This window comes from Phocoena sinus, chromosome 4 (genome assembly GCF_008692025.1).
Source record: "Phocoena sinus isolate mPhoSin1 chromosome 4, mPhoSin1.pri, whole genome shotgun sequence".
NCBI classification, from domain to species: Eukaryota; Metazoa; Chordata; class Mammalia; order Artiodactyla; family Phocoenidae; genus Phocoena; species Phocoena sinus.
In genome coordinates, this window is record NC_045766.1 from 141,856,402 (window position 1) to 141,873,025 (window position 16,624).

General features: G+C 50.5%; 1 protein-coding gene across 2 annotated transcripts in view; it reads right to left on the reverse strand.

Annotated features, from left to right (window-relative positions):
• Window positions 1-16,624, reverse strand: part of TMPRSS2 (transmembrane serine protease 2) — a 39,405-nt gene that overhangs the window by 10,249 nt on the left and 12,532 nt on the right. For both annotated transcript variants that reach the window (XM_032631438.1, XM_032631437.1), the window contains exons 2-7: window positions 13,571-13,641; window positions 10,594-10,816; window positions 7,036-7,122; window positions 6,243-6,356; window positions 2,547-2,673; window positions 1,282-1,392 (exon numbers count right to left, since the gene is read on the reverse strand). In XM_032631438.1, coding sequence (XP_032487329.1) covers window positions 1,282-1,392; window positions 2,547-2,673; window positions 6,243-6,356; window positions 7,036-7,122; window positions 10,594-10,816; window positions 13,571-13,585 — 677 coding nt within the window. In that variant the 5' untranslated portion in view covers window positions 13,586-13,641. The remainder of the gene's footprint in view (window positions 1-1,281; window positions 1,393-2,546; window positions 2,674-6,242; window positions 6,357-7,035; window positions 7,123-10,593; window positions 10,817-13,570; window positions 13,642-16,624) is intronic.

Below are 16,624 nucleotides of genomic sequence, written 5' to 3' on the forward strand. Positions count from 1 at the left end.
CGTAAAGTCCAATCTCCGCCCCACGAGAAACTCAGACAAACCCGCAGGTGCAGCAGAGAAATCAAACTCTGGACAGTGATTCTCCCTGACGCCTCCTACTCATTCCCATTACACAATTCTTGAAAGAGGAAATCACCGTGGCCAACAGGCACATGAAAAGATGCTCAACATCACTAATTAGAGAAATGAAAAGCTGGTCAACATCACTAATTAGAGAAATGCAAATCAAAACTACAATGAGGTACCACCTCACACCAGTCAGAATGGCCATCATCAAAAAGTCTACAAATAAGGGCTTCCCTGATGGCGCAGTGGTTGAGAGTCTGCCTGCTGATGCAGGGGACGCGGGTGCGCGCCCCGGTCCGGGAAGATCCCACATGCCGCAGAGCGGCTGGGCCCGTGAGCCATGGCCGCTCAGCCTGCGCGTCCGGAGCCTGTGCTCCGCAACAGGAGAGGTCACAACAGTGAGAGGCCCGCGTACCGCAAAAAAAAGTCTATAAATAACAAATGCTGGAGAGGGTGTGGAGATAAGGGAACCCTCCTACACTGTTGGTGGGAATGTAAATTGGTGCAGACACTATGGAGAACGGTATGGAGGCTCCTTAAGAAACTAAAAATAGAGCTACCATATGATCCAGCAATCTCACTCCTGGACATATTTCTGGACAAAACTACAATTCAATAACATACATGCACCCCAATGTGCATTGCAGCACTATTTATAATAGTCAAGACATGGAAGCAACCTAAATGTCCATCGACAGATGAATGGATGAAGAAGATGTGGTCCATGTATACAAGGGCATATGACTCAGCCATACTAAAGAAGGAAATAATGCCACTTACAGTAACATGGATGGACCTAGAGATTATCGTACTAAGCAAAGGAAATCGGAAAGAGAAAGACAAATACCATATATCACTTATATGTGGAATCTAAAATATGACACAAATGACCTTATCTAAGAAACAAACTCGCAGACATAGAGAATAGACCTGTGGTTGCCAAGCGGGGAGGGAGGTGGGGGAAGGATGGATTGGGAGTTTGGGATTAGCAGATGCAAACTAGTATATATAGGATGGATAGGCAATAAGGACCTACTGTATAGCACAGGGAACTATATTCAATATCCTGTAATAAACCATAATGGGAAAAGAATATGAAAAAGAACGTATATATAACTGAATCACTTTGCCATACAGTAGAAATTAACATAACATTGTAAATCAACTATACTTCAATGAAATACATTTTTAAAAAGAAATCACCAAATTAAATACCTGTGGTAGAGTTTTTTATAGAGATCGATATTGTTGGCACTGACATTCAGCTTCATGAAGCTTGTGGCCCCGCTGTCATCCACTATTCCTTGGCTAGAAAAAAAACTATTCCTGAAAAAGACAGAAAATCTTATTTAAAACAATGGGTTTTGTTGTGAGCATTCGTAAATCCTATGTTATAGCTACATCAGAATATGACATTCTGGTTACAAGGAACAGCATAGCATTTGGGAAAACAAAAACGCAACTTCCAGTCAAGTGACGCTGCGTTATAACCATCTTTCCACCCGATAAGCCTGAAGTGTCAGGGAAACGTCCTCCAACGGTCGTGTTTCTAATCTAATCTGGATTAGGATAAAGAAGCAGTAAGCATAAGGGCGTGTGAGTACATATAATGTAACAAAATTACACGTTACAACGCTCCCAGTGAGAAAATACAGACCCTGAACCGTGATGGGGCCTCACTTACGTCATTCACAGTGACATGCGCTGCAACTGGGGGCTGGCATTTTGCAGTATTTCACTAGCTAAGATGCCAGCTTTCTTATCAAGTGGTAATTCACTTCGAAAACTGGCATAAAGGCAATGCACTAGAATTGCACAGAATTTACACGGTGACACCCCCAAGGAAGAGACGGTGGCAATGAAATCGCACGGCCTTTCCCTGGGAGGCCAGACGGCTGTCACGCGTTCACAAGGATGGTCTGGCGTGTCCCTGGCTGGAATCCTGAGGAGGGGGCACTCCCACCCCCCCTCTCCCACCTCCTCTGGTGGCTGCATGAGGAATAATTCTCTAACGGATAACAGCTCTCTTCTGTTCAAAGGCCTCCAGCGCCTCTGCGCTCACGCAGTGAATGTTATGCAGATCTGTTCCCTCCAGACCTTCCCTGCAGCCCTCCCCTCTCGCTACCACCCAGGAGGTGAGTGGAGTCAAGGCTTCAACCCTGCCTGGGGGCTCCTTAGGCAATGAGTCACCCAAGGCCCTCGGCCAGCACCCTGGACCCTGGTGACCGCAGAACTGGACAGCCTCGAGTAACCAGGAGCTGATGGAGGCCCCAGAGGCAGGGCTGGGGGTGCCATGGAGGGGGATGGGGCAGTGTGGTGCCCACAGTCCCCTGCTGGCTTCCCGGAGTGGCTTTAGAAAGGAGACAAAGGCTCGTGGTGCCCCTGTGTTGGCACTTCCGGGGAGGGACGGAGAGAAGCGCTGATCTTATGATTCTGTGCCTGTCACCATCATCACGGAGGCCACGGGGCTCAGAACTCACGGGTAGCCCATGTCCTGGCACGCTGCTCTCCCGTAGTTGTCACTCCAGTCATCCTGGCACACGGGGTGCCAGGACTTCCTCTGAGCTGAGTATACCTGAAGGATGAAGTTGGGTCCGTAGAGACGAACTGCAGGAAGGGAGATTCTGGTGAGTCTCAAACCATCGTCCTGTCCGCCACATGAGCCCCACCTTCCCTGGGACCCAGAGGCCCTGGGACCCAGAGGCAGGGCTGGGCTCCCTCTTCCCAAGGCACCAGCTACACATGAGAGATGCCGAGAATCCAGCCCTGCCCCGCAAAATATGCCCTTCACCCACAAGAACTGAAAACAGGTATTCAGACAAAAATGAACATTGTACACAAATGTTCGTGAAAGCTTCATCCACGAGAGCCAAAAGGTGGAAACGACCCAAATGTCCATCTACCGATGAATGCACAAAATGTGGTCCATCCGCATAATGCAGTATTATTCGTTCATGAAAGGGGATGAAACACTGACACAATACGGCACCCACGACATTCTGCTGAGTGAAAGAGGCCGGACGCAAAGGCTCACACACTGTGTGATCCCATTTCTGTGAAACGTCTAGAGAAGGAAATCTATAGACACTGAAAGTAGGTTAGTGGTTGCTCAGGGCCTGGCATCTGGGGCTCATTCTGCTGTGGAAGGACCAGCCTTGGTCTGATCATTTCCTACTGCTTCTGTGATGAGTGACTCCACACACCAGGTGAGTGGATAAGCCAACTGGAGGACATCTAGACAATGGATTACGATTCAACACTGGAAAGAACTGAGCTATCAGGCCATGAAGAGACGTGGAGGAACCTTAAATGCACATCATTCGGTGAAAGAAGCATCTGAAAGGGCTCCAATTCTAAGATACTTGGGGAAAGGCAAAACCACGGAGACGGTAGGCAGATCAGTGGTTACTCGGGGCTGGGGAGTAAGGGATGAACAAGTAGGGCACAGAGGATTTCTAGGGCAGTGAAACTACTCTGTATGACACCGTCATGGTGGATACATGTTAGACACCTGTCCAAACCTACTGTCCAGATGTATACATTGTACATTTATCTGCAATACCGAGTAAACCTTGATGTAAACTAAGGACTTTAGTCAATAACAATGTATCAGTATCGACTTATCACTTCCAATGCGTGGACCACCCCAATGCAAGATGTTACAAACAGGGGCGACTGTACGTGAGGGCACGGGTGGAGGGGGGGATGGGAACTCTGGAGTGCAACAGAGGGAAAGGGGAGGCTCACGTCCCAGCAGAAAAGTGACTTCCAGGATGTGTCATCAAGTCCTGTGGAGTCAGCTGGATGGCAACCACAGGGAGATGGACACATTAACAATGCAAACACATATTTACATTTTCGTGCAAAAACTCTGTGCACGGAGAAACAAGATACTCTTATTCGTTGCCCCTAAGGAAAAAACATGATTGGCTGATGAACAGGCTTGTGTGTGTGTGTGTCTGTGTGCGTGTGTCTGTGTGTGTGTGTGTTAGAAAAACTACCCTGTTCTTTCCTCTTCCTCACATCCTTGTTTCACGTGTGTCTTCTTTACTGCCCACACAGAACATGTCACTCCTGACAGGGCTGGTCACCAAACGTGTAGGGGGTTTTCTCCACACCAAGCAATTCTCCACGACACCAGCTGGGCGTTCTACAATTTAATTCTAACACTCTTTACCTGGAGATAGTGTGAGCTCCCACAGGTTGAGGGCTCAGTCCCACAAGACTGCCCTCCTCCCCCTTCCCCCACCCCCCCCAGTTCAGATGCCAGCCCCGAGTCCAGGTTGTCACCTGTGCTTCTGACCGACCAGCTAGAACTCAGAGGTTCCCGCGATCCCCTCCTCAGCTTCGATTAATTTGCTAGGGCAGCTCACAGAACTCAGGAAAACCATTTACTTACTGTTTACCAGTTCATTATAAAGGATGGGATAAAGGACACAGGTGCACATCCAGAGGAAGAGAAGCACAGGGCAAGGTATGTGGGGAGGGGCGGGAGATTCCGTGCCCTCTGGGCACACCGGTCTCCCCAGATCTTCATGGGGTCACCAACCCGGAAGCTCCCCAACGCTGTACTTTTGGGATTTTATGGAGGCTCCATCACGTAGGCATGTTCGATGATTAACTCCATTTTCAGCCTCTCCCCCTCTCAAGACAATGGGGTGCGGAGCTACAGTCTAAGCTTGTTCTCTGCCATGACCAGCCCCCATCCAGGAGCCGTTCAGGAGCCCAAGAGTCGCGTTCTTAGGACAAAAGACACTCCTATCACCCGGGAAATGACAAGGGTTTTAGGAGCTCTGTGTCAGGAACTGGGGTCAAGGATGAAATACTAGAACCAAAGATGCTGCTGGTGGTCTTTTCACTTCGGAATCATTAGAGTTTCAGGAGCCCTGTGCCGGGAACTGGGGGCAGAGACCAATACATACACTCTGTTATCTCACAGTGTGTGAGTATATACTATGTGTGAGTATGTGAGTGTGTGTGTGTTATGTGTGTAAGTGAAATGGGGGAGATGAGATTTTTCACTGCATACCCTTAGGGACTTCCTGAATTATGATCTATTTGAGTACATTAACTCTTAAAGTATTTAAATAAATACAACTTCAGTATTAAGAAGAGAGAGAGAAAGTCTCTCCAGGTAACATGAGTTTGTCTTGCTAGAATTTATCAACACACGCACGTGCACAGGTAGGGAAACATCAAATGTCATTCCGCCTGAGAGCTTAACCACGTCTTCTCAACCTCAAAAACTCCCTGCTTTACTTAAGAAAATGGTGACAAATATATTATCACCAAAATAAAGGCAAGTCACTATGTCAACAATTTACAGAGTGAGTGAGTCACTGCCAAGGGCAAACCCTCTCTGGGAAGGAACTGCAGGAGGTCGGAACTTAGAGGCCAAGGCACCAGCGTGGACGCAGGTCCATGCAGATGGTGCAGAGGCTGAGCTCTGGCCTAACCCCCAACCCTGAGGATTCCACGGCCAAGTCCGCACTGCCTCTCACACAGGTGCCCTGACCTGGAAACGGGATGTACGGGACATCCATCCTCCCCCAGGATGGCTGCAGAAGGAAGACAGCGGTGGGGTAGAGCCCGGCCTTTGTCCGGTATCACCTGCATTCAGAGTTAACACAGCTCCCAGAGGACGCAGCAGGCTTTAGGCTCTGGGTACGGCCCTCAGTGGGTATTAGCACAAGCCTCGTCCTCAACGCCAGGGTCATCATTTTCCCTGGCGTGACCACTTTACCACCCATGAAATAATTCATTGAAAATAATAAAAGCAGAAGAGGTGCCCACCCCGTGACAACATAGATCACTTGAAAGGCAGCTTGTTTAGAAAACGCAGAGCCTACTCCCAACTTTATGTCTTAAAGAGTTTGCCTGTTTCAGTGACGTCGTGGCAGCTGGGGCAGGCACGTTGGCCTGGCCCTGGGCTGTGGTCTCCCTTCCCCCATGCTGTGCGATGCTGGTGGAGGGTTGGCGCTCGCCCACTCTGGGCCTGTCCCGTCATCTGAAACCCGGGCTTAGACGCGAGGCTCAGCCTTCAGGAAGGGATTCAGTTGTGGAACGCTCGGCGTTCGGGACACGGGCCTGACACTGTCACGCCTGCCCTGCTGTGGCCTCTGTGGTGGGGCAGAGCGGTCCCCCTCCGAGGCAGCCGGCACGGCCCCGCCACTCACCGCACCGGCTCTCGTCCTCGCCGCTGGGGCAGTGCAGGATGCCGTCGCACCAGTGAGAGGGGCTGACGCAGGTCCCCGAGGAGCTGCATTCCATCCCCAAGCACTCGTCCTCCACTGGCAGAGAAATGGAAGGGAGATGTCCGTCGGGCTGAGAAACCGAGAAAACCTCCCAGCACCCAGGTGACAAGAGGGAGTGAGCTTTTCCTCCTTTACCGTAAAAGGAGGGGATGAGTCCTTGCCGACAACGTACGTCACAGGGAGCGGCCGCAGGGATCCCGACCCCCTCGGGTCTGTCACTTTGCTCAGGGGAGGACCCCTAGCCTCGGATCTGGACAGCACCCGCCCTCTCTGCCACACAGGTGAGTCCTGTGATCCACAAACCCTGCCCCGGGCTGATGGAGGAGACCTGGCTGTGGGTACAGGAGGGGCCTGTGGCAGCCACCGCTGTACGCTGAGACACAGGGACCAGGTGTGGCCCCGAGGTGCTGCACCCACTGTGCTCACGAGTGCCGGGTGCCACCTAGTACCCTGAAGCACGGGGTAGACTCAACGTGCTTCTCCCACGCGTATCAACATCACACACAAAGGGCGCGGGACCTTGACAACCCACGGATCGGGAGGACGCATGCGAACGAGATCGGCCGCTTCCGAGAAAGGTTATTCACGCATCACATAACCAAACAGGAGGAAAGGGATGAGAAATTTCACGAGGGGCTGTGGGTGAGCCCCCAGCCCGGAAAGTAGGGCCACTAAAGGGCCGGCACACCACGACTTGGCCCCGTCCTGCACTTACTGAGCTTCCACAGCAGCATGGCAGCCAGGACTGCTCCAGCCAGGAGGGCCCCCAGGGAGAAGGTGACACACAGGACTTTCTTAGTCCCTGGAAGAAAAGAGTCGAGTCAACAGCTTAGTCGCCAAGTTTCTTAGAAGTTAGACTCTCAAATATATATGGTATATCCCACCAAGGAATAATCATTTCTTATACATTTAAAAATGTGAGTTTTCTCTTTACGAACGTATCCTGGGAGGTCTTACTTCTTCCATAGCCCTGAACTTTAGGCTTTTCTGGAGAACCGAAGCAGGAAGCCGTGATATGAAGCAACATACATTAAAATTAAGGTCTTCCACAAGTAGGGCCTGAAGGTAGTCAAATAAATGATGAATAAAAAAATGGCTGAAAAAAGGAAACATACCTTGTTCCGGTGATTATAAAGCACAAACAAAATAATAATAATGTCCTCAGACCGTCATCTCCATGTCAGTGGTACCCAAGGCAGCGGGAAAAAAGCCTCTTCCTCAAGGTGGTTTAGGGAGGGATGGGACAGAGTCACACTGACTCATTTAAACAGTCACTGGCCACATGTGGCTCTTTGCGCTTCAATTAATTACCGTTAAATGATATTAAATCGTTCGGTAAATTCAACTACTCGGTAATCCCATGTGACCAGTGGCTACTGCGCTGGACTGTGAAGAGGCAGGACATTCCATCACTGCAGGAAGTTCTACTGGGCAGCGCTGGCATCGCTCCCGGGTCTGGGGGCAGGAACTCTGGGCTCACGTTTCAGCTAAGAATACAAGTCTTTGGAGAAAGTCACCAGCGCTCTCTAGTCAAAACAAACCAACACGCCATTGTCGGTCAGAGTGTAAGCCAAACGTCATGCCAAGGTTCAGAGGAAGGCCCCCACCACCACCACCCTCAGCAGTTCCTGTGCAGAGAGCAGCTCCAGGCCCAGTGATCCCTTGGGATAGGTGGAGAGGCAGAGGGAAGTGTCGGGGAGAAGGTGCTCACACAGACACTCCAACCCCTTAGTTCATACAGGAGGGCACCCAGGCTGCAGAGGTGCAGTGCGGGGGGGCCTTGCACCCCACCTGTGCACATTCTTGTTTCGAGAAGTCCACCAGACCAAGACGTTCAGCTTCTGGGGTTGAGAGACCAGAGCTGACCCACCTGATCGGGGCTCAAAGCCTCGCCTCTCATTTCGTTACCATGTTCTGCCAATCCCACAGTCTGTGCTCAAACCGGCTTAGAAATCACCGGGGAGCCTGTTACCCAGAGATTCTGACTCAGCTCGGGGAGAGGAGGCGCGAGTCTGCAGTGCCACAGGCTCACGGGTGAGGTCACAGCCGCCGGCCTGAGGAGCTCCATGTGCCGCCAGCCACATTATCAGGACTTGGCACTTACCGAAAGCAGGGCAGGGTCACCAAGGAAGCTCAGGGGAAATTCCAAGTGGCCAATTTGACCCATTAGTCAAGGACGATGTCTTCCTTTAGGAGACTTCCCTATGTGTTATCTTATCCAAGATAAAATAACGTGCCTGGTGAGTTGAGGGCTATTAAACTAGGTATCTTGAACCTCTCGTTGAGAAGGTGACAACCTGCCCAGCCCTCACTAGGAGCTTGGGCAGCGGGAGCCCCGGATCTCACCTCTGGGGGACAGGCATTTCGGAATCATTGCCTGGTCGATCAGACATGACTGGGTGCTGGTTTGCAATTGTAGAGATTGTGAGTGTAATTATAACTGACTAGTCATTTACCTTCATTGTTGTCAATTGTCAGTGCAAAAGCCCTATCGTGTCCAGTGTCAACTATTAGTAGCACAAGACTGTTGACCGTCAGTCCTCCAAAACCCCAAACATTCACATGTGTATGCCTTGCGGTTCAATGTGAAACACCTACGACTCTTGATAACACCACGAGAGCCATTAAGATAAAAATTTCCCTTGTATTCCTGCTGGGGTTCTCTTGAGTTTGTGCTGTTTAAGTAGCTTGCAAAATACTGTCAAGGCTCTGCCAGGCTACATGCTGATTATTCCAACTCTACATTCTGAAAAGGCAAAACTGTGGAGACCGACCAGTGTTTGCCAAGTGTCGGGGAAGAGAGGGAAGAGCTGAGACCATGATAGGCTCAGACTAGGGGTCCTCAGCCTGGGTACCACGGACATCTTGGCTGGGTCATTCTTGGTGGGGGAGTGGTCATCCTACACACTGGAGGATGTTTAGCAGGGTCGCTGGCACCTACCCAGGAGATGCCAGTAGCACCCCCAGCCCAGTTATAACAACCAAAACTGTCTCCAGACATTGCCAGATGTCCCTGGGGGTCAAAATCACCCCGAGTAGCAGCCACTGGCCTCATTCTACCAACCACCACCAGAAAGACATCAGCGCAGAGACAAGTGTTTCCTTGATCCAAGACAAATTAATGGAGGGAAAGAGAACCACACAGGAAAGAAGCAGGGGCAGAAAACACAGGAATGGAAGAGAGTAGCGGTGCGGAGAAGGAAGGATGGACGAGCCACCTATGAAGCGCGAAGGAGGCAGAGGCAAGGACTGAGGCAGAAATCCAAGGGCGACGGCACTTGTGAAGAGCTGGAGTGGTCTGCGGAGGGGCGTCTTCAAAGGGTACGGGTCTTATTCACTATTCCTTACTGCCATTATTTATGGCAGGGTGGTGGCACGTGGAAATTCACTCTGTCACTAATCTTTAACGGTGCAAGTTGTGTACGTAGGTAGGCGTATCTCACGAATTAAAATGAAAACATTATCAGTGAAAATGTTCCTTGGTCCAGCCACTGTACTGGCTCTGCGCTCATACTAGTAATGGCAGTACTTGTCCTGCCTGGGCAGTTCTCACCGCATCAACTAGCCTGCATTAAAACCTGGGGAGCGGTGCGACGGGAAGGGGTCTGGAGGGAGAAGAGATAAAATGCAATGCAAAGAAAGGAGATGAATGAGAGGATAAGAAAGATATGGGATTAAGGTGATGGGCAGAGGACACACCACCTTCAGTCCCTCAACCCTCCTCCGTGGCCTAGTCAGGTCTGGCTACAAGACCCTTCAAGGCAAGAGGAATGTTGAAGATGCTTCTGTACAACAATTCCACCGGCCACTTCATTCACCAAACACAAAATACACAAGCTACTCTTTGAGCACCTTGAACGTGACTTGCAGTGCCCAGGGAATGGTACACAGAGAAAGGTTAGATCGTTTCTCCCTGCATTGGGGGTTTACCATCTACTCAGGAAGATTCAGCGACAAACCACGCAGACAAGAAGCAGTTCAGAGAAGCCCAGCTAGAAAGACCACCCTGGGTGGTACAGGCCAAGCCAGTACCAGAGCATTAGTGGGAGATGAAGGTCTTAGCAGCCGGGAGGCCCCCAAAGGCCCACAGGAGGCGAGACCCAGGCCCACAGCTTTGACCCAGAGTGGGGGAGGGGAGAGGTATGCAGAGCCAGACCAGCCCGGCAGACAGAGGAGAGCTGGCACCAGAGCGGGTGGGGCAGACGGGCCACCGGAGAAGGCAGACCCAAAACTCGGGCTCCATTAGAGGAAATAAATGCAAAAAGGGTCCTACTTGAGGTGCATGCTGGCCCTGACGGGGGTTTGGGCTGCATGAGGATGACGGGTGTCGAGGTGTGCGTCTGAACCCTCGGGGCGTACTGGGGCACCGCGGGCGGGTAGTACTGAGCCGGGTACCCCGCGTAGGCACGGTGCGCCATGGGCGGCTGCGGAGGGTAGAGGCTCTCGGGTTGGAATCCATGGTTCTCATAGTAAGGCCCGACACCTGGTGGTGACCCCTGAATGATTAAAAAGAAGATGAATGACACAGCATTGTAAAGCAGCTATACCCCACTAAACATTTTTTTAAAAAATTAAAAGAGAAGATGAATGATACAAAACCCTAATTATCCTAAAGGTTAAATATACACCCCGTCACACTCAGACAAGACACTGGGCCAGCGCTGCCGATTCTTTTTTTTTTAACATCTTTATTGGAGTATAATTGCTTTACAATGGCGTGTTAGTTTCTGCTCTATAACAGAGTGAATCAGCTATACATATACATATATCCCCATATCGCCTCCCTCTTGCGTCTCCCTCCCACCCTCCCTATCCCACCCCTCTAGGTGGTCACAAAGCACTTAGATGGTCTCCCCGTGCCATGCGGCTGCTTCCCACTATCTATCTTAAACTGGGTAGTGTATATATGTCCATGCCACTCTCACTTCGTCCCAGCTTACCCTTCCCCCTCCCCATGGCCTCAAGTCCACTCTCTATGTCTGCGTCTTTATTCCTGTCCTGCCCCTAGGTTCTTCAGAACCTTTTTTTTCTTAGATTCCATATATATGTGTTAGCATACGGTATTTATTTTTCTCTTTCTGACTTACTTCACTCTGTATGACAGACTCTAGGTCCATCCACCTGACTACAGATAACTCAATTTCATTTCTTTTTATGGCTGAGTAATATTCCACTGTATATACGTGCCACATCTTCTTTGTCCATTCATCTGTCGATGGACACTTAGGTTGCTTCCATGACCTGCCTATTGTAAATAGAGCCGCAATGAACATGGTGGTACATGACTCTTGCAATTATGGTTTTCTCAGGGTCTATGCCCAGGAGTGGGATTGCTGGGTCAGCGCTGCAGATCCTTTTAGGGCATCTTTAATTATGCCAATCACTGAACTCACATAGAATGAAAACTCACCAGCGTTTCCAATTAATTGGCAATAGTTTTGGGGTTTGTTTGTTTGTTTACTATTCATCTTTTGAAATAAAGAAAAAAAACAAATGGCTGACATTGAGACTGAGGAGTAAAAAAATGTGTAGAAGTCTGGGAATGAGACAATACCCTATCTCCTGAGAGTGGGCTACAAAGTTATGGACTAGCAATGCCAGAATTATAATGAGAATAATAAGAGCTGACATTCGAGAACTCACCTGCTTCGGGCATCTGTATTCATGCCCTCCTTGAAGCGTGACCATAACCCCCTAAGATGGTACAGCTGTGATGGATATACCCATTTTGCAGACAGGAACGTGAGTGACAGGGATTTAAAAATCTACCTAAAAGATTTACAACTGGGGCGGTGGCTAGCAGATCTGCTCCCACGAGCATCTTTCTAGGGCACGTGCGTTTATGTTGAGAGTGTGCGGAGTTCAGCAGCTCCGTCCTTGTCAGTGGAATTTCTGGGACACGGTGTGTACACGCACAAACGTGGAAGGGGGGCCCAGCTACTCCATTTCCCTCTCAGCTCCATCTTTTGGCTGGTTTCCATCTTCTGAGAATGCCCTCCCCTCCCCCTCTGCCTACTTAAAAATTGCCCTCTCCGGGCCCTGCCCCACATCGGACACTCCGGACCCCAGCAGCCTGCCACCTTGTCCTGCGTCAGCCGCCCTGAACCGCCCACTGGCTGGGCCACTCTGGGAGCCACGCTTGCCCTCTTATCTGAGTGTCCACATGCAACACTCCTGCCCACTCAGTGATTTGTCGCCTTGCTCCTTGTTGACTGAGAGTTCAGAGAAGACCAGCCTTCTGAGCAGAGGCAACTAGATGCTGAGAATCTTAAACAGGGCCTCCAGGGCAGCGCGACTAGAAAGCAAGGGGCCGAATGCGAGTTTAATAACTCACCAACGCGCCCCTTCCAGAGTCCAAAGATTACCCTCGAAACCAGAGCAGTAACAGAAAGGGAATACGAAATGTAATCTCTCATCTAAATGGGGGAGCCAGAGGCCAAAAAGCGGCACGGGCGTTTGGCCTCTATCTGAAGCATCTAAGAACGTGCCGTCCTTCCCAGGAAACGTGGGAGCAGTCACGGCAGTTCGGCCCAGTGAATTCCTGTGCTGTGGATTTAAAATTTAAAAAGGCTCTAATATAAATAAATACATAATACTAAATAAAGGGGCAGGGGAAGCAAACGTCCGTTTTCCAGATAGAAGAGAGAGAAGAATTTTGTCATTAACCAGTAGAATAACTACTAAACGCGCTTATTCCCAGGTATAAGACGATGAGTGCGATGCGATGGGGAATAAAGATAGTGCATTTGTCTCCAGAGTGTGTGTGTTGTGGGGGGAGAGGGTCTCAGGGAGAGGGGCAGCCAGCCCAGTGTCCCACACAGCCATAGCCTGTCCCAGGCTACCAGGAAGCAAGGCGACTCTGTGCTCTGCTGGCTGGCGGTATCCCAAGCGCGCTTTTCTCCCCAGGACTCACTCCCTCTCACCACTGTCCTGCCTCTATCTGTCCCCACACCCTCACCCCTGTCCCCTCGCCCCACCCCAATCTGAGCAGGAAGAGAAGAGGCCCAGGGGAGAATCACACATCCACACCCCCTCCGAGAGCTCTGAGACTTCCCGCTATGCAGCTGTCACATGGCTCCCCCCGCCCAGCCCCTGCTCACCCCTCACCCCAAGAACGCCTTCACAGCATCCAGGGAGCAAAGGCAGTCTTGCAAGCAGGACTTAAAATGCCGACTCGCACACATAGCTGGAAATAACAGAAGGAACCGGGAACGGAGGAAAGGCCAGGAAGGTAATGATTAACCACTTACTGAGTTTAAAGCCATCCTGATTTTATCAGCAGCATCAGGTAAAGGGAGGTATTTGGAACGTCCAAGCTGACCTAGAAGAAACAACGACAAGACTGTGCTATTTCCGTACTGGTGAGTTTGCACACGATGAATGGAGAATGCAGTAGAAGGATCACCTCTCGCCAGAGCCACGGCAGTTCTGCCCGCTCACCTTCGCCTTCACCTCACCACCTCCTCCTGAAGCTGCTCATCCCGAAGAAGACGGGGACCCACTTGCTTGTTAAGTTCAGGGCCTGCGGCACTCACCCAGCTCCCACCCGGAAGCCCAGACTTCCCCGACGTCACCTCCACCGAAAGGAGAATCCAGGAAGAGAGAAATGTGCACAGGGACTTATAGACTGTTGAGTCGGGTGGCGGGGAAGGAAGGCAAAAATCCGGGTCAACTCCTGACAGTGCCACACCCTGAGGTGTCCTTGGGCGACTGACCTCTCTGAATCTCGGACGGAAGCGGACGCAACCATCATGCTGGATTGCTCAAGTGAGGATTTAACGCGAGGGCACAGGCAGACACCCCATGTGCCCAGGCCATGGCAGGGGTGATAAGACTCTGCAGGGCATCCACTGGGACAATGGAGCAACCACCGTCCCCAGCGTGGAGCAGGTGGTCTAGAGCTTAGACCCACATGGAGGCCACACCTGACTTTTCAAATAATCCGTATAGAACTGCCCCAACCTTAATGAACAAATATATTTAGAAATTCCATAAACACATCCATACTGGGCTTCCCTGGTGGTGCAGTGGTCGGGAGTCCGCCTGCCGACACAGGGGACACGGGTTCGTGCCCCGGTCCGGGAAGATCCCACATGCCGCGGAGTGGCTGGGCCCGTGAGCCATGACCACTGAGCCTGCGTATCCGGAGGCTGTGCTCCGCAACGGGAGAGGCCACAACAGTGAGAGGCCCGCATACCGCAAAAACAAACAAACAAACAAACAAACAAACAAAAAACACATCCATACCTGCCTGCTACTCCACTCACTATCCCAAATCCAGAAAAGAAAGAAGTTTAGAACTAACCATTTGGGTGGTTTCTAAGGATATCGGTCATGAAAAGAAAGCCCTGGGTCACCTTGTTTTCTGACATTTGTGAACAGTAGTTATCTAGAAAGACCATCAACATAAAAAGTTTTATAGTAAAGGCTTATCTGACTTCACTCTTCCCATCATAAGCAAAGAATGGCCTTTGTCCACCACCCCTGGCTGCCCTGAATTGACCAAACAATACTCCAAGAAACGGCCTTCACAATCACGCCTCCACAGGACCCCATCCACAGTGAGAAAGCTCTGGGTTTCAGAGCTGGCCAGATCAGGTCTGATCATTTTTCATCTGTAAAGTGCCCGGCAGATGCAGACAGCACGATGACTAGACTCTGGATCCAAACCCCAGCTCAGTCACTCACTACCTGGGGTGAGTGACCTGGGGCCACTCAGTTAATGTTTCTGGGCCTTGGTTTCCTTGTCTGCAAAAGGGGTTAACAGTAGCACCCACTACAGGGTTGTTAGGGGCGTAAAGTGAGTTGATAAAGAAGCTCTTAGTGCCTGGAACACAGGAAGTGCTACATACGCTTCCCTAGGGGCGCAGGGGTTAAAAATCCGCCTGCCAGTGCAGGGGGCACGGGTTCAAGCCTTGGTCCGGGAAGATCCCACGTGCCACAGAGCAACTAAGCCCGTGCGCCACAACTCAACTCCTGAGCCCGTGCTCTAGACCCCGCGAGCCACAACTCCTGAGCCCGTGCTCCGCAACAAGAAAAGCCACCGCAATGAGCAGCCCGCGCACCGCAATGAAGTAGCCCCCGCTCGCTGCAACTAGAGAAAGCCCGTGTGCAGCAACAAAGACCCAACACAGCCAAAAAAAAAAAGTGATCATAAAGCTGATAAACGTTGAACAGGCCACGGAGGCAGGATGGGCCTGATCGGTCGCAGTTGCAGATTTACATCTGGAAAGGGTGCTCAAGATACCAACTCCACCGGCTCTGAAAATCCAATGGAGCCAAAGGCAACAGAGCCAGCTCCTGCGGGCACTGCGTGACTCCAGAGCGAAATTATTCTCTGACTCATTACATTAGAAAAAGAAAACCCTGGGGACATATGTAAATGTATAGCTGATTCACTTTGTTATACAGCAGAAGCTAACACATCATTGTAAAGCAATTACACTCTAATAAAGACGTTAAAAAAAAAACCAACATTAACTTGCTATAAATAAAAATATAAGTATGGCTGTTTAACCTCAGGAAACCTCTTTGAACAAGTCACAAGAAAGATGCAGCAGATCATTTATTTACTCTTCACGCAAAGATAAAATAAAAGAACCAGTTTGTACTGATAGCTTTAAGATTTTTTAAGATTTAAAAAAAGAGTCAACAATTTTCCAAGCACGAGGAAATAAATCTGAGCGATATACAGGAGGAAGAGATCACCATTCAGAATATATATGACGTTTAAGCCTTTAAGTGGGTGTGATTATCACATATTAATAACCTTTCCTACATCGTCTGCTCTGTAAAGAGAGAGGGTTCTGAGACTTGACGGCAACACATAGTCTAAGCAGGAAAAGCTCGCACCTTCCTCGCATTAGTTTCAGGCGAGTCCTGCCCCAGAGAACATTCTCACCCCTGGTTTCTCTGCCCTCGGTGGCTGTCACTCCCTGTGCCTCTGAGCTATCTCGCCAGTTATAGGGTTGGTTGAAGTTTCAGGAAATGAAAATTTGATCCCACTGGCGGCTCTCCCAGTTTAAGAGCCCTCTGAAAGGAGTGATGAATCAATGCCCGAAATCCACGCTCCCTATTCATTCAATATCCCTAACAGCGGGAGACTAGGAAGCCAGGAGCTCCAGGGACACCGGGAGCCGCGGCCGGGAATTGTCCCGTAAAAGCCCAGGACCCAGAAGTAACCACAGCACAATTCTATCTCACCCAGCGATCCCACGGCCCACAAACCCTTAGAACCCAGAACACCAAGCGTGCCCAGATCGGCTGCATGGACTTTGGAAGGAAAGACGAGAGTCGTGCCACCT